The sequence below is a fragment of the Camelus dromedarius genome, chromosome 26, assembly GCF_036321535.1.
Source record: "Camelus dromedarius isolate mCamDro1 chromosome 26, mCamDro1.pat, whole genome shotgun sequence".
NCBI classification, from domain to species: Eukaryota; Metazoa; Chordata; class Mammalia; order Artiodactyla; family Camelidae; genus Camelus; species Camelus dromedarius.
The window spans coordinates 8,432,330-8,455,167 of record NC_087461.1 but is presented as its reverse complement, the minus strand read 5'-3'; the positions used below and the strand labels follow the sequence as shown (position 1 = coordinate 8,455,167).

Sequence of the window (22,838 nt, the reverse complement as noted above, 5' to 3'; positions counted from 1 at the left end):
ATTTCTGTTCTCATTCAACAAAATGTAGGGAGTTCTCTGTATTTCTGAACTGGTAAGGCCTTGTGATATGCTTGAATTATTTAAGACAGAGCTAGTCTCAGACATGATTATCCTAATCTGAGATTATGTTAACCTTATTCAAGTTTAAAGACAGTTAAGGAATAAGAGAATATTTTCCAAAAATAATGACAAAATTCAGGAGAAAACCAAGAAAGGAAACCTGCACGTTAAAACCATCCACCGACACAGTAATAGTCTAAAGATGGTAATAAACAAAATTAAAAATTTTTAAATAATGTCATTTAACAGCTTTCTTCTCTTAACTAAAATAATGCTTTTAAAAAAAAAAACACTGATGCCTCAGATACTGGCACCTTCTAAAATGTATATGATTAACTGAAAAAAAAGTGATGAGGAAAACTTGAAGTTCGCTTATTCTTTGAAGCTGAAGGCTAAACACACAGAATATTGTCTTTATAATGGAACTGTCTACAGAATGTCCTCTTCCAAGATTCATGACACACAAAAATCTTTTTGTTCAACAGGAGCGCACAGCAGCCCTACAGTTATTTCCAGGCAGATTCTCCACTCCTCTAGTTATTCATGTCTGAGTGCAGGAAGGGTACCGTGCAAATTCAAAAACTGCTCAAGTACCCTACTCACCAGCCTGGCATGAGTGAGACGACAGCATCTTCACCGATCACAATGTTGTTCTATTTCCCTCACCTCCCAAATAAAGGGCACGCAATCACAGAATGACCCTGTTTCTTGAAGACACTCAATCCAAGTAAATTCCCACTCACTTGAACCCTCCTCCAAATCACCCAACACAAGCCTAACCCCTGTAACAAGTTTCTCCTAATCCTCTCTTGCTGAGATGCCCCAAAGGTCCCCATGGTAAGTCACCTTCTTTGCTCAGCAAGTACCAATAAGCCTCACTTTCTTACAGGCATTTTGTTGGTGTTCTTTGATTGACGACCATTAATACCCTCCAGTATGTCCTCAATATAGCAAGCAGTCCCTCTGTTCAGCCAGATTCTGTAAGTCCTGTCTTCAAAATGCCACAACGGCTCCCCATCTCACTCATTTAAAGCCAGTGTCCTTGCAATGACCCATAAAGTCTTAGCTGAATGGTTCTCAAACTTGGTGGCATGTTAACAATCACATGGGGAGCTTTAAAATGACTAATTCCTGGGTTCCACCTCCAGTGATTGCAATGTAATCGGCCATGGCATTGAGAGCTTTAGAGGCTCTCCAGGTGTTTCTCAGATGCAGCCAAGGTTGGGGACCACAGCTCTAGGTGGGTTGCTTTTCTCTGATTTTATTTCCCTATTATTTTTTTCGTATCATCACTCCCTTCCAGCCACATAGGTCATTTGCTATTGCTCAGACTCACCAGGTACCCTCCTGTCTCAATCCCCTAATTCTTTCTTTCTGCCTGAAAAACTTTTCCCTGAAATCCCCTCAGGGTTTATTTCCCTTACCTCTTTAAGTCTGCTTTAAATCACCTTGTCCTTGAGAGCTACAATGACAGCCCTATTTAACATTGCAAGTCCTTCACTCCATCATTACCCTATTGCCTTTACACTGCTATTTTTTTCAGGCTCCGCTCTACTAGGAACCAAGCTCCAAGAGCAGAGGGATGGCTGGCTGTTTCATTTACTGTAGAATCTATACGCCTGGCATATAGCAGGCATTCAGCACCCTTGTTACAAGCATCAGTGACCTTCCTTTTTCCAAAACAAAATTTTCTCATTTCTCATTTTCCCCCAAATTCTTGATTAGATTACAAAGTTAGGCCTACTTAGCTGGTACCCCAATACAAGCGTACATAGCAGCCCATCCACTCCTAATTTTTTTTACTAGGTTTCTTTTGTCATAGTTCCCTAATTGTGTGTTTCTCCTTAGGTTCAATGCTGGACCTTTTATTTTTCCTTATTTATATTTATACTTAACTGCCTCTCAAAGGAAAGGTAATTAAATATCCTACTTGATCTGGAATGGAAAACTTCAAATGCTGTCACCATACTACAGTTTTAGTTTAAAACAATGGATCTTACCTACACCCTCTCTGTGGTAAACTCGTCACTATCAAAGCTTCAAATTATCTTAAGTCAATAAAAATAACCCAGTAACTACTTCTCCAAGTTACTGCCCTCTTGTTAGTGCCAGAACTGTCCAAATTACAGACCATCATGATCTCCTCCCTCAACCCGACATCCCCTCTCTCACTCAGTCTGTATTTAAGGACTCCAGATAAAAATTAGTATTACTTAAAACACTCCTTTTCCCTTTCTTTCAAATTCAATCATCAAGTGTTTCCTTATTCTATCTCATAAATTTTTATTATGACATATCTCTTCCTATCAGTTCAGTCCATGATCATGTCTCATCTTCAGTCTGAAAATTCTTCCAACTGAAACCATTACTTCCACACTCTCTCTTTCAATTCATTCTTCACACTGCCACCAGAGTGTAAAAATGTAAAGATCTTAAAAATTCAAAATTGATCATGTAACTGCTTAGACATCCTTACATGGCTTGCCTACTATTTAGTATGATATCCAAACTCTTTAACATGGGGAGAGGGTACTGCTCAGTGGTAGAGCACATGCTTAGCATGCACCTAGTCCTGGGTTCTATCCCCAGCATCTCCATTAAAAAATAAATAAATAAGTAAACCTAATTACCTCCCCCCAACGAAAAAAAAATTTTTTAATAAAATTTTCTAAAAATCTTTAACATGATTAATCTGGTTCCCAACAATCTTTGTGCTTCTCTAGCCATTATGCTCAAGCTACAATTATTACTTCAGTTTCTTTAGTAGATCAAGAATACTTTCCTCCTCAACATTCTAATACCTAAACCACAGTCCCATTTCTTCCATTTGTAATCTGCCACTTACTTTTACCTACCTACTCAAACTCTATCACTTCCCTTTAAAGTGTAATGCAAGCCACATAAATATAGTCAACTGATCTTGACTTGACAAAGGAGCAGACAATACAATGAAGAAAAATAGTCTTTTCAGCAAACAATACTGGAATAACTGGACATCCGCATTATAATTTATTAACCAGATTTGAGTGGCAATAAATTATCATGGTTTTTTTTATGCACATATGTTGAGGCTGTCTCACTAGCTTGCTTTTGCCCTCAAGTAAAAACTCCTTTTGGTGTTTACCATATACACCTAACAAAGTGTTGGAAATGCTCACTCTTAAAACAACAGGCACCGGGCATTAGGAGATAACTAGTCTGTTTTAAAGCTTTTCTTATAAGCGGTGAAGGCATTCTTTGACAACCTTACAAATTTAATCTCCCTGGGAGACTCAGCAGGTAAAATGAGAATCAGCCCTGAGATCCAGTTTGCACTCCCATCTCTACCTCTACTGAACTGTGACCATGACCGGAGGAAGGGCCACTGTATTCATTCCCCGTGTGCCTTTCTTTTCTTAGCTCTAAATTAGTCAATACATATAAACACATGTCAAACAATGTCAGATACAAAATAAGTGCCTTGTACATGTGTAACAGAATTTATATTATTATCATACAATCTTTCAGGTGTCTTTAAATCTATACCCCCAAAGACAGGAGTTACATTGACACTGGAAGAAAATGTAAATTTCACTATCCCGTGGTAAAGTTGTGCAGGGCAAGGTGCTAAGGGAACTTGGTGCTGAACACGGAGGATCATTACATCTCCTTATACTTCTTACCACAAACATCACTAACGTGGAAACAGAAACAAAGGGGACAAGAGTAGAAGAGGAGAGAGAAAAGACAGGGACTGGAGTAGGTTGTGTCTACAAGCGAGCCACATTTACTTCTGGTTTATAATTCAGAGTGAAGAACAGTGATCCTGCTGAAAAAGGAAATCCATATAAGCTCAAAGTAATGACACACACAAAATCTCTCCATAGATACACTTAATAATGCAATTTATTGAAATTTAATCTTAAATAATCATAGGAAAAGTCTTTCTTATTAAATTTTTATTCTCACATAGATTTTTATTTTTTTATTTTGATTTTTTTCTCAATAGATTTTTATTCTCAATAGAGTTTTCACCTGACATTTATTATCTACTCTATCACCTATTTTATTATTTTATCTCCACTGTTCTGAATTTCTCTAATCTGACAACAGAATTATCTGCAGGTAAGACTGATCAAAACATCATGGGTTATTTACCAAATGTTACTTGTCTACAGCAACATTTTTCTTTTTTCCCCCTAGTGATTACTGACTCCATAAATAAGAATGAATAGACTTTTTCTCCACTTCGTGGTTTGATGTCACAGAAATGACGAGCCTTCACCAGGAACAACTTCCCATTCCAGTATTTTACAATTATCTCTGTCTAAGGAGGTTTTTTGTTTTTGTTTTTGGGGGCTTTTTTTGCAGTGGAAACAGTGTCTAAATTGTAACTTGAGGATAACAGGAAGAAAAGAATGAGAATCCAGCTTACTAAGAAAAAACAGCAAGATAGCCTTCTTTCTGCAAGGACTTACGCATTGATACACATTTAATGAAAAACAAAGTTGCTAAATAATTTGCAAGTTTAGGTTTATTTTGAGACAACTTTTTCTCTTGCAGTCAGGCCTACAGGAAAGAGCCTAAGATATAAAACAGAAAATAGCAGCTTATTTCCCCATCTTTTATTAAAATAAGCAATTTGTGGTTACACAGAGCCGTGCATCTTAGGAAGCCTTTAATTCTATAATTAAGTTTAAATATGTTCAGTCTCACAAAAAAAAAAAAACCTTCTCAAAAACATCTTGTTTTAGAAAATAAGCAGAAAAAAGCATAGCCCTAATTAGATTGTTTGCTCTCACACATGCGCGTGCACACACACACACACTCTCTCGATAAATACAGAGCAGAAGAAACACAACTACGGAAAATTCAAGCTTTCTCCCAATGCATTTATATGATGAAAGGACTTTGTAAGTCTCAATGCAGAAGACAACAATTACCACTAGAAGGTAGTGCGTTAGTAAAAACACACAGAGACGGCTTTCAAAGCATCAACACACACTCTCCCCTCAGCAGTGGAAATGCCTGTGTTTAATGCTCAGATTTGCACATTTAGCAGATGCAGTCATTCAGGAAAAATAACCAGTATTTAAGTTTGAAAAAGTAAATCAGAAAAATAGCAAATCACTCCTTTTTCCTATACTATTCAACCTGTCTTTGCTTAGACTTTACTGAATTCAAATACTAAGTATTGATGTATGTCTGAATGTGGTCTTCCCCATGAGCAGAGAGTAAAGCAGAAAATGAGAAATTGTGGAGGTCTATTTTTAGGGAAAAAAAGCATATGCACTTCCAACGAACCAGTTTTTAGGCAGAAATAAATTACAGTGCTCAGAAAATGTTTGGGAATATTTAAATATCTTTATAACACAGAGTTGTTGAAAAAGAATGTGCCTTTCTCATTTAATTATGTGTTATAGATTAGAATAATTTATACATATACAGACATATATATATATACCCTGTTTACCCAGTGCAGACATGACAAAGCATATCGCTGATACTATCTGACACTTGAAATCTTCACTTCATAATATATAAGTTATTTTTGAGAACTACAGCCAAGTTCTATGTAAAGTATTATCACTTATTTTAGTCTTCAAGAAAAACTAAGTATTTGTTCACAAAAATGGGAACTTCTGAATAGTATCTTCATGACCATGAGAGAAGTTAAAGCAAATTTCAAAACGAACTCCTAGCACAACGAAACTGGAACCCTTCTAAGTTGCTGACTTAGCTGTTTATTAACATAATTTGATCCCCCAAAATTGGCAAAATGCACCAAGTGTCATTAAATAACCACTTAAACCAAAACTTCTACTTTTTAAGAATCTATCCTAAAGAAGTAATTGGAAACAACACTTTTAGTCTAAGAAAACTAAAGAGATGTCCTTAAAAATGTTGCCAGTGGCATACTGATTTCAATAACCTGTGTGGGGGAAGTGGACTTCCCAGAGCACTGTGAATGTCTGAGCACTCCTGGCCCTGACTCTCCTCTCTGCCTCCCACGCAGACCCCCAAACCCTATTAGGACTTGCCTTACTGATGCCAAATTGGGCTTGAGAGCTATCTGCATAATTTTAAACATTCTCTTAAATGAAAGTACACAGATTATTTACCAAAGATTTTTCATAAATGTCAACAGGAACGCAGATACACAATCGCTCTGGCATGAACTTTTCTGATTTGTTGTCAGTCAGTCAGTCAGATGCACAGTAACAACCTGGGCTTGTGACTGTCGTCCGAAGTACAGCAGATAAGGGGGGACAAGGCAGTGTCATAGGACTGAACCGTTAACCTGTGGAAGCTGGCAGAATCTCTGGGTAGACAGTGCCAGAACTGGGTTGAACTGCAGGACACCCAGCTGGTATCCTGAGCATGGCTTGGTGTTGGGAGCACCCCTCCCTACACCAGAACTGAGTCCATGGAACACAAAAGATGGAAATTTATCTGAAGACAACAAAACCACTAATAATTTGAAAGGATACATGCACTCCCATGTTCACTGCAGCATTATTTACAGTAACCAAGATATGGGAAAAACCCACGTTTCCACTGATGGATGAATAAAGAAAACGTGGTACATATACACAATGGAATAATATTCAGCCATAAAAAAGAAGGGAATCTTTGGCCGTTTTGGGTAACATGGATGGATCCTAAGGGCATTATACTAAGTGAAGTAAGTCTGACAGTGAAGATAAATACCGTAAGATTTCACTTATATGTGAAATCTAAAAAACAAACAACAACAACAAAAACCAAGGTCCTAGTTCAGGAAACAGATTGGTGATTGCCAAGGGCAGGGAATTGGGGGATGGGAGTAGGCAAAATGAGCAAAGGGGGTCAAAAGGCACAAAGTTCCAGTTATAAAATAAGTCATGAAGATATAATGTAGAGCATGGCAATTATAGTTAATAATGCAATATTGCGTATTTGAAAGTTGATAAGAGCAAATCTTAGAAGTTCTCATCACAAGGGAAAAAAATTTGTATTAACTATGTATGGTGATGGGTGTTAACTAGACTTACTGTGATTATTTTGCATTATAGATAAATATCAGATCAGTATGTTATATGTCTGAAATCAATACAATGATATATGTCAATTATACCGCAATAAAAATTAAAATTCAATAAAAATTGGAACAACCAAAAAAAGAAACATTCTTCATCAGACAACTTAAGTAGTACACACTGCAAGCAGAGAGCACACACATACACACAGATCTTAGCGGAGTGAGTCAGGACTGCCACTCACCACAGCTGGCTTCATCTGCTCCATCGGGGCAGTCAGGTGTAAAATCACAGACCTTGCTAGATGACATACAGCCTGCGTCCTCATGGGTCACAAATCCAGCTTCAAAATTAAGAGATGGAGACACGTTTTATAACATCTTCTTCTCCAACAAATAAATGGAATGCCTAATCATTTCATGAACACTAGTTTTTTAATATGCTGAAGATGAGGAACTTTAAAGTTTTAATTCAAGCACAGAGTCTCAGTAAATCTGGGCATTCTGCCCCACAAACAACATAATTCACAGTTATAAGATGTGGCACATTTTTAAACTCCTCTTCCCCCTCCATCCCTAAACTCCTGCCCAGTAGTAATACTAAATTCCATGAAGGAGATCCTATAGCTGCCTGTTAGATAGACTTGCAAAATCAGTAGGAAAGTTTTTTTTTTCTTCATTGTGTAAAACCATTGGCCTTTCAGGAATAATGCATATAATTTTGGCCTAATGAGAATTATGTTCTAATCAACTAAGCTACTGTTTGGAGAGAAGCACACATAAATGAGTTTTGAGTTAATTTGTGAAAAGAATTCTCTGTGAGATCAAGTATTCACAGAGACTTCTGCTGAGGTTAATTTTAGTGATAACTTAAAACTTTTAACCACACTTCAGCTTCTAGAAACATTCTCTTCAATGTCAACTTTAATGCCTTCCTGCTATTCCAATTCTGGTGATCCAGTATTTGATTAGGAGAAGGAAAATGTTTAATTAAATAACAGAAATAAGGTAATTCTGGTTAACCCTCCGAAACTCATTAATGGTTAAATCTGCAGCTTTGCATTCTTTAATGTCTATCAAAACCACACACAGAGCTTAGAAAGGTTTATTATAAATTCAGGACACACGTTCTGAATCCTATAAATGCATGTTAACACAATATACAGTCAGCACATAGAACAGACAGCCTCACCAATGAAAAATCTTTTAAAAAGGGCCTTTAATTAAAAATTCTTTAGCTCAGGTCTCAATTCAGAATTGTTTCTCCTATATCACACCCTTGATTTAGCTCCTGTTAAGAATGTAACTTCTCCTCTCACTAAATTTGTTTAAGGAAATGTAACTTCAGGAGGTATGACATGCCTGATTTCCACAACTAATTGTTTTTCACATAAAGAAATTAAGAAAAATGAAGTGTGACAGGTTTCAAGTGACATTTTTTAATATTTATTCCTATTTGTTAATTGAGACCTGATTGTGGGGGTGTCAGAGAGAAACATCAATTAGTGTAAGCTAACAAAGTAACTGCAGACACAATGTATACCGTTTCAGCATCCTCTCAGAACCCAGTGGTTAGATTTTGAAAAATGCCCATTTAACTATTTGGGATCCACTTTTAAGACAATATACCCATCTCTTAATTGAAATTCTCTACAAAATATTTAGCGAAACAATTAGTCCAACTACATCTGTTTCTTGAAAAGGCTGTTTCAAATTTAAACACAGAATTTTAGGATCAAATGTGAAATTCTTCATTGGCCTTAAGTCACTTTTCCAAGCACAATTTTTTTGAACTCCTGGGTGATCCTGAAACATGACTTTAGTTATCTATTTGCTTGAAGTGCCAAACAAAATTGAAGTAGAACTGAATTTCTAAAGAGGTATTTTTAAAACATGCAAAACATTTTTAACTTCTTTCATAATTTTTGTAATTTAAAAAATCTGTATATGACAGTTCTAGCCACACATGTAGAAAGTTATTGAAAGACAGTCTTAACACCTGGACTGTGATATATCATATTTTTTTACCTTTTTGAAAAACAAAACAAAACAAAACATGTTTTAGTTTTCAAGGACAAGTGACACAATCCACACCCTGGTATGAGGTATTAGTGTAGTTAGTGAACGACCTTATTGAAAAATTGAAATATAGTTTATATTTGGATATCAAGAACTGATTATTTCACTGTTCAATATTGCCACAACCACAAGAAAAAAAACTTACCTTTGCTCTGGACGCTGCTACTTGGAAGGCGCTTGTATGAAATTTCACATTCCAGGGATAAACTGATGTCGTCAAGAGCAACGGTAGCATTTGGTGATAAAACAGTAGCTTCTAAGATCAACTATAATTACAGAAAGGTAAGTTATTAAAAAATATACTACAGAAGTGTTGAAATAACGTTCTAGGCCAAAGATAAAGCCACTTCTGTCCTGGGCTCTACGTCAGTAAACAAAAACTTGGATAACTTGCATGTCCCTTTAAATGCTCCCTTGAAAGGATACAAATGAACTCATCTACAAAACAGACAGACCCACAGACACAGTAAACAACCTTATGGTTACCAGGGAAAGGGGGTGGGGAGGGATAAATTTGGGTGTTTAAGATTTGCAAATGTTAACCATTATACATAATAAAAATAGATAAAAAAAAATAAACTTCTGTATAGCACAGGGAACTATATTCAATATCTCATAATAATCTTTAATGAAAAAGAATATGAAAACGTATCTATGTACGTATGTGCCTGACTGGGACACTGTGCTGTGCCCCAGAAATTGACACATTGTAACTGATGGTACTTCAATAAAAGATAATAATAATAATAATAATAAATAAATGCTCCCTTGACCAGAAATGCAGTATATTCAGTCAGTCAACCCCCAAACTTCAAGCCAACCCTAGGCTCTGTATTTATTTCCTTGTTCCTTCTCACACCAAACAAGACTGGCTATGTGGCCCCAGCCGATTCGGTATTTTCTGTTTTTCTCTTCCTCATTCTTTATTCTTTATCCTACAAAGCCTCCTGCCTTCCACCCCATTTTGAAGTTCTCCAAACAGGGGCTGCTTGCTGCATGATGCATTGAATAAACCTCATTTATATCATCTCAATTGTCTTCTTTAATCATTTTTTAACAAAAGTAAATGTCTTACAATCATATTCCTTTGTGTTAGAGAAGTCCATTTGCATGTGTCCCAATCTTCCAATCTTATTTTAGAAAATTGTTTTGACCAGAACATTCAAATTAGGAATTTATAAAGTCATAACTGCTTTGACAGCATCTTACGCAACCTTAACATCTTAGGTAACCTCGTTCCAATTAGAAGTTGTAACATTCATCACTGCTGAAGGGCCGTCTTCCCACTGGAGCCATTAAGAGTCATATGCATTTAAAATGAGCTCTTTGGGGTAATCAACTGCGTGGTTTACAACTCAATTTAATTGAGATATGAATTCATTTATAATGGGTCTGCCGGAGGCAATGATTCATTGCCATATCAGAATATTTAAATACTTATTATACATATTATATATACATATGCAGAAATCTACTCAGTGAGGTAAATAACCACATACAGTGGTTAATAGCATTCATATGCTAAAGTACTTGGAGGCATCTATTTATGTTTAATTTATTCTAACACTGTGAATAATGACTGATATAATTTGTTTTCCCTTGTTAATCACTCACATTATTATGTTGTTATTAGGAAGGAAGGAAGGAAGGAAAAGGAAAGAGAGAGAAGGGGGAGGGAGAGAAGGAAGAAATTATGTCCAGGGTCTTAAGGACACGTAGCAGGACCAGTCCAGGACACAGCTAGTAAGATATCCATGTTACCAGGGCTATAAGGATCTCGGATCTTAAAGATCTCACAGTTTACTTGACATGATACATTAACAACTAAACTACACCGTAAGAGCTATATAAGAGATTTGTATAAGATGCTGTGAGAATCAAAGAAAAGCACTTCCATTATTCCTGCCAAAAATTTAAGACAGAATTTGATAAAAACATTTAGTAAAGAGGTAACAGTAAACTTCAGATTTAACTGCTGCCTAAGACTGTTACTTTGAGAAACTGGTAACGTAACAGGCAAAAGCAAGGAGGTGTGAAAGTGAGAAAAAAGGGGGTTGTAGGATGATGGCGTGCAGGACATGCTACCCCCAAATATGGCACCTCTGTGCATAGTGAATGAACTTGAGAAATGGCATGTGAGGAGGGATGTACTTTCTGACATTCCTCCAAAGCAGATCATCACACCCTCGCGTGAGAGGTGGCCTCCCTAGGCCAGGATATCCTCCTTGCCGGAGACAAAAGGACACAGGGGAGAACGTGAACAAACAGACCTTGCTAAGTTTCCCCTGGTTTACCACATGTGGTATCTTAGCTTTCTACAACTGTCCAGTCTTTTTCAAATCCAGTATAAAAACACCCAGCTTTAACTACTTCCTCAGGTCTTCATTTCCTTACGAAGGCTCCCACGTCAGGTAAAACTAACATAAAATAACTTTATACACTTTTCTCCTGTTAATCTGCTTTGTCGGTTTAATTTTGAGACCCAGCCAGGGACCCTAACACGGCCAAGGAAAACTGCTTCCTCCCCTGTATTAGGAGTACAGGATTTTTTTTTTTTTTTTGCCTAAATGAATTATTGCCTAAATATTTGTTAAGAGAATAAATGAACTGAATAACAGATGGACAGGACTGATTGCATGAACAGATGCAACCCAACTGGAGAGCAATTTGATGGCATTTATTCAAAAGATAAACAGCACAGCCCACAAAAATTGAGCCCACACCTCAGGGTTCACCCTAGAGAGACACTCACAGGAACACACACACGCAGGCCTGGGCAGGATGCTCACTTCAACGCCGGTTTCCATAGCAAATGAATCAGAACGACTTAGATGTGAATTAATAAATAAATGGTGACATAGGCCACGGACTACTAAGCCAGTTAAAAAAAAAATCTATCTCTATGTACTAACATGGAAAAAACTTCAACATGAGTTTCAGAGTAAAAAATTGAATTACAGGAAAAAATTTATAGCATGATACTACTTAGGCTAAAAACACACAGTGATTTAGATTTCTAGATACAGGAGGTACACACATACATAATAATTAAATAGAAAAAAGTCTAGAAGTGAAAATAAACTAATGTTTACTGTCGTCCAATGGATAAAGACTATGATGGAAGGTCAAGGACTATTGCTTTATCGGAAATTTTTGGTATTTTATTATGAGATGCATACAATATTTACAATTTTTTAAACTCTGATTAGAGCTAGTTTCTGCAGAGTCTTGGCCAAGAAGTTTGGCCTTCATACAAGGGGCAGAAAATAGTAACAGGTTTTAAAGAAAGATGCTGATGAAATATTTACAAGCATTGTCATTGAGAAATAAATTACACTTAGCATCATTAGGTTATTGTAATGTATTTGGACAGCTTTAATTGGGAAAGATTTTTCCTTTTATTCATTATTATAATACATCCTACATTGCAGTTAACTAAAATACAGATGTTTAATTCTTCAGACTCATTAGACAGGCATTTCGTGGCAGCCATATTTGAAGGACCGCACTGCTCAAAGAAAAGCTGGAGAAGAGACAGAATGTGTGGGGCACTTCTATACCCCTAGAGAGGTACTTGCTCCTGTTCTGTGAATGGAGTGGGTGGGCTGTGGGATGGCTGAACTATGGGATAGGTCTTTAAAATATGGATACATCATTTTGTCCAAAGAAAACCTACAGGCTCTTTCAGATACTCACACTAAAATGTTAAGTACAAAACAACTTCCGAAGCAAAATAAAGATGGCATTAGGTCATCTACACCTTTGCTTGCTTACTTCTGTATAATTAAACCCAGGGCTATTTAATAAACAATTATAATTCGACCATGAATTAAAATCCTCCAAGTTTAAACAGAGAAAAATGTTATGGGAATTAAAAAAGAATGTATCTTACATGTGTAAACAGTATCACCTGATGATTCCAAAATCATCTTAATTCCTCCTGTTCTGCACTGCTTGTTTTCACCAAGCTGATCTTTTGATTTGCCACCCACGGCACTTCCTCTGGGAGCTACGGTATCAATTGATAATCAGTAAGTGAGCGAGAGGTTACTTAGAAGGGATGTTTTAAACCACAGATAAAGGAAGAGTGGAGACCTCATTTTATAAGATTCTCAAGGTATTCTGAGAATTCCAATTTCGAATTATACACAGATACCCTTCCCTTCTAAAAGTACTTTTCAGGATCTTGCTGATTTTTGTTTTATTCAATGATGTTGAATTAGCACATTATATTACTTCCTGAGGGAGCAAAATCACTTCTCGTTTTTGCTTTCAGGAACCACAGCAACTTGTGAATATTGTTTACAATCAAGTGACTACTTTTCACACCTGCAAAACCGAGAGAAGCTTTTCCAAAGAAATACTCGGCTAAAATTTTGGTTCTTTGATATCTTGCTTTATAAAATGGGAAGAATGAATAAATATGGATCTAAGAGGAAATGGAGACAATAGGAATATAAGAAGTAAAAATTGGATGAGAGTGATTTTTGAAGAATGATGGTGGTATTAATACTAAAATTGACAGCAGACTTTCACGCAGCACTAACTACGCACCAGGCAGGCTTACTTGTCTTAACCCTGTGGACATGGTGCTACTTTCATCCACCTTTTAAAGCAAAGGAAACAGAAGCTTAGAGAGTTGAAGCTATTGGCTGAAGGTCACATACCTATTGAGAAAAATGTGTAACCTGAGCCATGATAGATGATGCTGCCCTGTATCACAATAATGAAATAAAGAGATAAGTGGTCTTTAGCAGATGCTGCAGACAGAGCTACCTGGCCAAACAAGATTTAACGAAGCCCCCGATTAAGAAGACCGAGGACCGAGCAACTTTACTGAGACCAGACCCGCTTTTACTTCATGTTATAAATCGCACCCTTCACTGAATCTTCAAATAATGTCAGGAAATGGTTATTGATTTGCATCATTGACTCTGATAAAAAGTGAACGTGGTATCAGTCACTGTGGGGAATTTTGCAAGAGGGTCATTTTAAGATGAAATCTAAAATATGATGCAATTATGTTCCAGTAGCAAACTCAAAGACAGCGGATCAACTAGAAATCAATGGACAGTATTCGGAAAAGTACCACGTCCAGATATTAAAACTAAGAGCAGTTGGAAACAAAAAAAAAAGAAATTGTAAATTCCATGAATAAACAGGTAAAACCTGAACATATAAAATGAGCAGACCAACTTAAGACAGAACAAAAAATTACTATTAACTATTCGACTTACAGGCTTCTAATAAAAACTGCACAGGAAATGGAGAGAGTATTGAAATGTCATCAATTTGCTGTCCTTACAGAATAAACAGGAAGCCTCGTCCTTTTCCACAAGGAAGAACGAGAGCCCTATCTAACCAGAGATGCTTATTTCCTAAGGAACTCAGAGCAATTTGCATTCTGTGGTCCTGTGTACAAGAGACACCAGAAGGACCACACTGAGCGTGACTTTCATGGCTACAAGAGAACACAGAAATCACAGTGGTCACACAGTCCAAAGCCTCTCTCCTTTCCAGTGTTTGGACTGGACTGGGCGATGTCATATAAATAGGATCAGAGTTTAGTCACACTGAACTGATGGCCAGGCAATGACTAAGGTCACCCTTAAATGATTCAGTCCCCTAAATGTAAAGTGTCAAAGGAGCCTGTTTCCAAGAAGATAAATGTTAAGTATTTGAATATTTAAGAGCTAGACTGACGGTTGGTAGTTGTAATATCTTTTCTGTTTTGTTGATAAAAGAATGAAGTAGATTTGCACCGAGCTAGAATCTGCATGTTTCCATAGTTTTGAAAAGACACTTAAAGAAATATAATATTAGCATTTTTGTTTCCTGTAGAGGACAAAATCTGTATCATTAGAGATAAACATAAACCACAGAAGCAAACAAAATGTTCATATTAGTTAATTCTGAGTTGTGAGGACATGGGTGTTTGCCTCTCTCTGTATCTTCTAGTGTTTGAAATAGTTAATAATATATGTTATACCAATATATTAAATAATACTGTGTGCATCTGTGTGTATTTATAGATCTTGTGTGTGTGTATCCGTGCATAAAACCTACACTGATTCCCACCAGAATGTTGACACAGGTCCGCAAGTCCTTATCCAAAGTCGTTAGGTCCAGCTGGGTTTTGAAACTTGAAAAGTTCAGAGATGAAAACGTTCATCTAAAATGTATCGTGTGTCTTACATGCTCCCCTCCGAGAGACTGGGGGCCGCACTCTGTAATCGGCTCACCATCACTAAAGGAACTGCCTACCCCTGGTTCTGGTCAGTTTAAATTTTGCCTCTAAACTTGTTTTTCAGAAGCTCATTGTTTTCCAAATTGCTGGTTAGAGGCTGTGGACCTGCAGCAGCTTTCTGGATGGCAAAACCTGGGAGAAGAGTTTTTATTTTTCTTTGTAGTCAACTGTGGTTTCTAAAATGAGCATGTACTTCAGCCAAGTGTTAGGATTACGGATGACGGAACACAGGTGCAGAGTAAACTCCTTACCATCTCAGGGGTGAATCAAACATGGCTGAGGCTTAGCTAGAACCCAGGACCATTCGATCCCCTTTAAGGTCAGAACAATGAAGCACAGGCTGACTGGTGCCAACTGGGAGCCCCCAGTATGAAAGAGAAAAGCCAACATGTGGAGCTAATCAACCGCAAAGGTGGGTGAAGGGAGAGAGCAGAGCAGCAGAGCCGAGCTGTTCAAGAAAACATCACCAAGTCGAGGCCGCCAAATTATGAAATCCCACCAAACCACCGGTCAGTGTACAAACCAGTTAATACACCCCCAGCGAATGAGAGCAGTCTCGGTCTGCCCTGCAAAACAAAGCAAGACCAAGATCCCCAAAGAAGAAACATGGAAGAGAAAGAAAAATACACTGTGCTGAAATTCTTCAATCATAGTGACAGGTTAATGGGCCCAAGAAAGGAACAGCACGAGTTTCAACGCCTATTTCTCATAGTCAGTTCTAACAAAGGACATTCTGGGGTTTTCTGGTTTTTTATTAAGACTTTGAGAGCAGTGTTAGGTTCAGTGCACGACTGAGGGGAAGGTGCAGAGGTTTCCCTTATACCTCCTGCCTTCACACAGCCACCACCTCCATTATCAACACCCCCCACCAGAGTGGGACCCCAGTTACACCTGAGAAACGTACACTGATGGACCACAGTCACTCACAGTGAAAGGTTTCCCCGAAGTGTGAGTCCTGTATTCTCTAGCAGAGTCAGCTGTTCTCTGGGGCGGGGGGGGGGGGTGGGTGGTGGTTCAAATACCTGCCTGCACACTATTTACAACAGCCAAGACATGGAAGCAACCTAAATGTCCATCAACAGATGACTGGATAAAAAAGTGGTGGTATATTTATACAATGGAATACTACTCAGCCATAAAAAAGAATGAAATAATGCCATTTGTAATAACATGGATGGACGTGAAGATTGTCATTCTAAGTGAAGTAAGCCAGAAAGAGAAAGAATAATACCATACAATATAACTAATATGTGGAATCTTAAAATAAATAAAAGAAGAAAAAAAAAGAGGACACAAATGAACTCATCTACAAAACAGAAACAGACTTGCAGACAAAGTAAACAATCTTATGGTTACCAGGGGAAAGAGGGTAGGAAGGGATAAATTTGGGAGTTTGAGATTTGCAAATGTTAACCACTGTATATAAAAATAGATTAAAAACAAATTTCTTCTGTATAGCACAGGGAACTACATTCACTATCTTATAATAACCTTTCATGAAAAGGAGTATGAAAACAAATCTATGTGTATATATATATATATATACATGACTGGGACATTATGCTGTACACCAGAAACTGACACATTGTAACTGACTATACTTCTATTAAAAAAACTTTTTTTTTAATACATGCCTGCAGATTCTAAAGGCATCTTCTCCAAAATATTTTGCTCTCCATCCATTGTATTTATCTCAGTTGGTTCGGAAATGAGGACCAGATGAGAAGCGTTATTTTTCAGAGGCTCCTAACACCCCAACAATGACCTTACCTCCATGTCCCCATTTACAGAGGAAGAATTGGAAGCACCGAAGGATAAAGCAACTTTCCTGCCAGGCTCCAGAGCCCGTCTTCAGAGCTACCAATTTAGCTACATTCTCTTTATCACTCAGATTCCCCTCAAGTATGGTTTCTCTTATCACTGTGGTTTTCACAGACTGGGAAATTTGAAGCTCAAAGATACAATTTATGCAATCACTTAGCAACCTATGGGTTGAGCAGAGATCAGAACTCAGACTAGCTACTCTAAAGACAGTGAGTTTTCGACCACGTTCATTCCACCACCCAATCTAGTTTCTAAGCGACATCTTTTCCAACATCGAGAAGGGACTCATGTCCAGGAGGGTGGAAGCTGGGACATCCATTGGACAAGCTACAGTTGCCTTCTTTAATTATTAACCAAGAAAATGGCATAAAAGTGTGATAAAATCCTCAACATGAAGGGCAGCAGAAAATGAGGCAATAGGATTAAAATAAGAGTGCAGCTCAGATTTCTTCCACTACCTCATGTAATCCACCATCCTCACCTTAAGAAAACAAGTATTTTCTCCTAAATTACTCTTCCCTCCGCCATCCTATTCAGGTCTTATCTCCACTTTTGCTTTGCTTCCGCAAGTCAGAATAACCTTTCTACCCATCCCTGATTCTGAATACACTTGCTTTATTGATATCAGATAAATTTATGAGATGTTATGTGTTATACCACTGTCTGGAAAGATTAGCATCTTCTCCTGAGTTGTATTAATTTCTCATGTGCTCACCTGAAAAGGCAGTGTAGACTCTCCAGCCTTCGCAAAGAGATCGATTTTTGCTCGTCTCCACTGAGATTCGGAGATTCCGATTAGATCACCTTGCTTCTGCAAGTCCTCATCCAGCGACGTTCTCGTGAAAACCGAGAGATGTGAATGCTGAGACAAATAGTACCAAAACCGCACCTGGGGGGAAATGTGTTTGAATGATATAAATATTCCATTTCCCAGTCTCCAGTAGCTCTTCTGTAATTAAAAATACCCCCAACTACTTTGGTTTCAAGTATCTTTGCCTTCATTCACTTCTCTCCCAAACATGCAGGCCTAGAAAATGCTAAGTTTCTGCCAGCCTGTGTATTCCCTCCTTAAGAAAAGTAAGGAAAGAAATACCTATATTAACTGGTATTTTTAACACATGCCACAGAGATGCCTGAAGAAATGGGACATGAGCATCCTGCCAAGACAAGCCTGAGGACACACATCAGTCCACTCCATCATGGAAATTTCCCAAGACCTCTCTGTGGCTCCTTATGAATCTGGAAAGATACACATTCTGCATCTGATTCAAAAATTACAACACCATGTATTACTATTCATTCTCCCCAAGATCTCAAGGCAAGGAAAAGTTTTCTCAAAAAAAAAAAAAAAAGATTATCTTCTCAGGTAAAATAAAACTGCAATGAATTAATTCCTTCTCTGTTGTGACATCATCAGAGAACTTGGAAGAGCATATGGTAATGCTCATTGACAGTTTAATCCAAGTCAGAAAACATTCATTTGGAGGTTAGGGAGCCTTGATCATTCTGCTTCCTACTCACCATCAATGAGGACATAATCTAAAGGCTGGACAGGTTAACTCAGCCACAGAGAAACAAAGAGAAAGGAGTATCTTAGGTGCCAATACCACTAGCTATAATGTGGCATTCAGCACTATCCTTTATTCAACCAATATTTACTGAGCGTTTACTAAGAACTGGGCACTGTGCGAGGTGAAAATTAATTCCCTCAGTGGTTGGATGGTCTACTCCACAAAATATGTCAACAAAATCCCTACAAAAGCAAGTTTAGACACACAACAATTTTTTTCTTTTGATTTTGCCATAGAGAGTCCTAATACTGCATGTTTCAAACACACACACACACACACACACACACACACACAGTATAATTCATTCAGAAATGAGGCCCCTCAGAAATGAAATCATTCTCTTTGGATTCAAAGTGACTCTTTTTCAGTTTCACTACATTTTAAATTCTTGGTTTTTCTCCTTCATCGTTACGTGTTTATTTTGTACATGGACCACTGTTATTACATATACAGGCTGCCCATTTATTTCACTGTTGGTACCAACTTCAATGGAGATGAAAGTTGATAATTTTTTTAAATGCTCTTGAGAAAAACTGTTCAAAACATCATTCTCTGTTCCAATGCAGTGCACGTTTTTTGCAATGTTTACCTAACTGCCACCACCTGATTGAAATATTCTTTCTGGTCGTCCATTTCATTTTAGATTTTACTACCACGCTCCCCTAAACTCAGACCTTGACAGGTGAGCGAGAAACCTAAAGTCAAATGGAAGGGTTTAATTAAATTCTTTGGAAAGGGAGGATATATGTTCTGCAACTACAATTAAATTTTAGATCCCTGCTGTAGTTTCATTACGTTCCAAGCTGGTAAATATGCAAAACAGAGCTTTAAATCCACTTGTACAAGAGATGTGCATGCCCGCCCAGAATTTCAAGCTGTCAAACTGGCACTCAGTACCCTACCAGTGCAAAGTTATTTTAATAGTGTATTAAGAGTAAATATCAAGGGGACCCATATGCAATAGGATAAGAGCTTAGGACTTATATATAATTTACTTTTTTTTTTTCTTAGCAGATTTGGTATGTAGAGACTTAAGAAGTCTTTAGTAAAGACCAAGAAACCTTCTGTAGTCTTTTCAAAGTGAGTATCGGTGAGGTAAGGGTGAGCCCACTGAACAACAGTTATTAATACAGCTGTGGTTTTAGATAGGCGCTCAGATAGCCAGCATCCGAGGCTCTCACTGTGACACAAACCAGTACTGGAAGCCTAAGCCATGAACTCAAGATCACGATGCATGTCTTGAATTCCTCACAGAACCTATTATGGTAAATTCTATTTACTAGGTATTCAGTTAACAGGCATTGAAGAAGGAAGGGATGAGTGGGACTCTCAGCATCAGTGCTTAAGTACATGTCTATACACCTTCAGAGAGAGAGGGGAAAGCTGCTCCGTGTCATAAAATGTATAAGGAATCAGGTGTCCTTAGGGACCTCAGAGTTTTACGGGAGAGAGTGAAAAGGAACAGTGAAGGATAATGTGCATCATGACAAAAGTATGAAAATAGTGTGGCTATCTATATCCTTATTAATTAAATTAAACAAAATGAACATTTCACTTTCTCAGTTATAAACACAGCCCATTTCAAGTGCTTGATCACTACATGTGATCGCTACATGTGATAGTGGCTTCCACACTGGACACAGCAAAGGAAAATTTCCATCACGGAAAATTCTATTAAACCAAGCTGCAAAGTGTTTATGTTAAAAATTACACCCAGCATTTAAAATCTATTTACTACTTATCATTATAAAAGAAATTACTGTCTTGATTCATGCCTGATTCATTAAAAAGTGGTTAAATAAAATGTTAATATTAAAGGCTTGCTTTTATCTCTCTTTATGTTTTCACTGCATTGCATATATACAACTCTGGTTGTATGCACAGGGTGACCCTGAAATCATTTTGTTCAAGAGAATTTCATGTGGTTAAAGAAGCTTCCAACAAAGAAGTTCCTTTAACAGCAAACTGGAGAAAGAGAGAAGTGAATCTCAGATTCTTTTATTGTTTTTAACTGTATTCTCTGGTTTTATATTGTTTGTATATTTTTTCATCTTAAATCATTCATTTTACTATAAAAAGAAAGGACAACTTTTCAGGTCCCTGATACTACCAGTCACTGAGAGTAGGTGGATAACTAATCTTGCCCTCTAGTTTCCACAGTCCTGTGCTGTTCCCAGACAAATGGCCAGCTCTACAAAGGAATGTAATTAGCAGCAATTAGTACCTGCTAGTGAGTCAGTCTCCAAGACCAAATTCTGCGAAGGACATAACAGGACACTGTGAAGAAGTTCAAAATGACACCTTCCTTATTTCTCTGTTCCCTGTTTCATTTGATTTTGGTTTGTCTCCAATCAGAACTCTACTCTGCAAATTTTCTGCTTTTTTCCTCCACTTTTGCATGGTCTTTTTTTTTCTTTTTAACGTTTTTTTATGGAGCTATAGTCATTTTACAATGTTGTGTCAAATTCCAGTGTAGAGCACAATTTTTCAGTTATACATGAACATACATATATTCATTGTCACATTTTTTTCGCTGTGAGCTACCACAAGATCTTGCATATATTTCCCTGTGCTATACAGTATAATCTTGTTTATCTATTCTACATTTTGAAATCCCAGTCTGTGCCTTCCCACCCACCGCCCCCTTGGCAACCACAAGTTTGTATTCTATGTCTGTGAGTCTGTTTCTGTTTTGTATTTATGTTCTTTGTTTTTAGATTCCACATATGAGCAATCTCATATGCTAGTTTTCTTTCTCTTTCTGGCTGACTTCACTTACAATGACATTCTCCAGGGACATCCATGTTCCTGTAAATGGCGTTACATTGTCTGTTTTCAGGGCTGAATAGTATTCCATTGTATAAATATACCACATCTTCTTTATCTAGTCATGTGTTGATAGACATTTAGGCTGTTTTCATGTCTTGACTACTATAAACAGTGCTGCTATGAACATTGGGGTACAGGTGTCATTTTGAAGTAGGGTTCCCATGGTCTTTTTTTCTGATTACTTCCCTATCAGGGAGTTTTTAGGTCAACTTTTCATATCTTTTCTAGGCTGGACTTTAAATGCTCAGCCACCCCTGCCTTCTCTCCCTCACATCAGCCCCTGGCTGGTATTTGCTACACTTGCTATATCCTCACCATCTAGAATAATAAAAATAGAAAAAAATAATTTAAAAAATCAAAAAACAAAGGTAAAAGAAAGAAATTAAGACATCTGTAGTGCCTCAAAATTCATCTGGAAATGAGTCCATGTTGGGGAGGGGATCATTCATCACGTACACACACACACACAGACATACACACTAACACACACCCTCATCATTACCATAGTAACTCTTATGACTCCTACTCATAATCATGTTTTTGCCTGAGTATTTTTATTATGAACAAGCTTAAGTAGAAGCCTGGAATCTTCAATAAAATATAATCTGTTTTTCTCCTCTAAATCATTAAGCTCCATGTGTTCTGATGCAGTACAACTGGAGAGAGGACCTGCTCAACCTTTCCCCCATACACCGCTGCTTCCTCTAGAACCTACCCCATTCTCCAACTCTCCTTGGACTAAGTAAAAAAGGGAAGAGGTAATGATTGCACCATTCCAAGCTCCAAGACGTATTACATTTTTTTTCTAACTTTTTTTTCTCTGATACGAGCTCACTCTACTTGAGGTACGCTACAAGACATGGCCTTTTAAAATGCACTGAGAGAGCTGTTATATAGGTGGGCTTCACTGTTACAGCTTATATTGTTATATATTAGATATATTTTATATGTTATTATGTATAACTCACACAATACACACTGTTACACGTTATGTATTATATACTTACACATTACATATGTGTAATTTTACATCCACTCTCTGTACCACTTAACACCGAACCGCTGTCATTACTCCTCACTAAATTCTGTATTTTTTAATGGAAAACACGCATTTAGATTGTCCCTACTGTATTCTCAGCCTCGAGGGCTGTGGTCAGCACAGAGCAGGCAAAGTCCAAGTGTGTACAATCAGAGAAGGAATATTTACATTGGTGTGTGTGCACTTAGGGAA

General features: G+C 37.5%; 1 protein-coding gene across 2 annotated transcripts in view; it reads right to left on the bottom strand.

The window, feature by feature from the left end:
• The window catches only part of MALRD1 (MAM and LDL receptor class A domain containing 1), a 406,987-nt gene that overhangs the window by 346,756 nt on the left and 37,393 nt on the right, over positions 1 to 22,838 (bottom strand). For both annotated transcript variants that reach the window (XM_031444727.2, XM_064479367.1), the window contains exons 9-11: positions 17,923 to 18,096; positions 9,282 to 9,402; positions 7,303 to 7,401 (exon numbers count right to left, since the gene is read on the bottom strand). In XM_031444727.2, the coding sequence (XP_031300587.2) occupies positions 7,303 to 7,401; positions 9,282 to 9,402; positions 17,923 to 18,096 (394 nt within the window). The remainder of the gene's footprint in view (positions 1 to 7,302; positions 7,402 to 9,281; positions 9,403 to 17,922; positions 18,097 to 22,838) is intronic.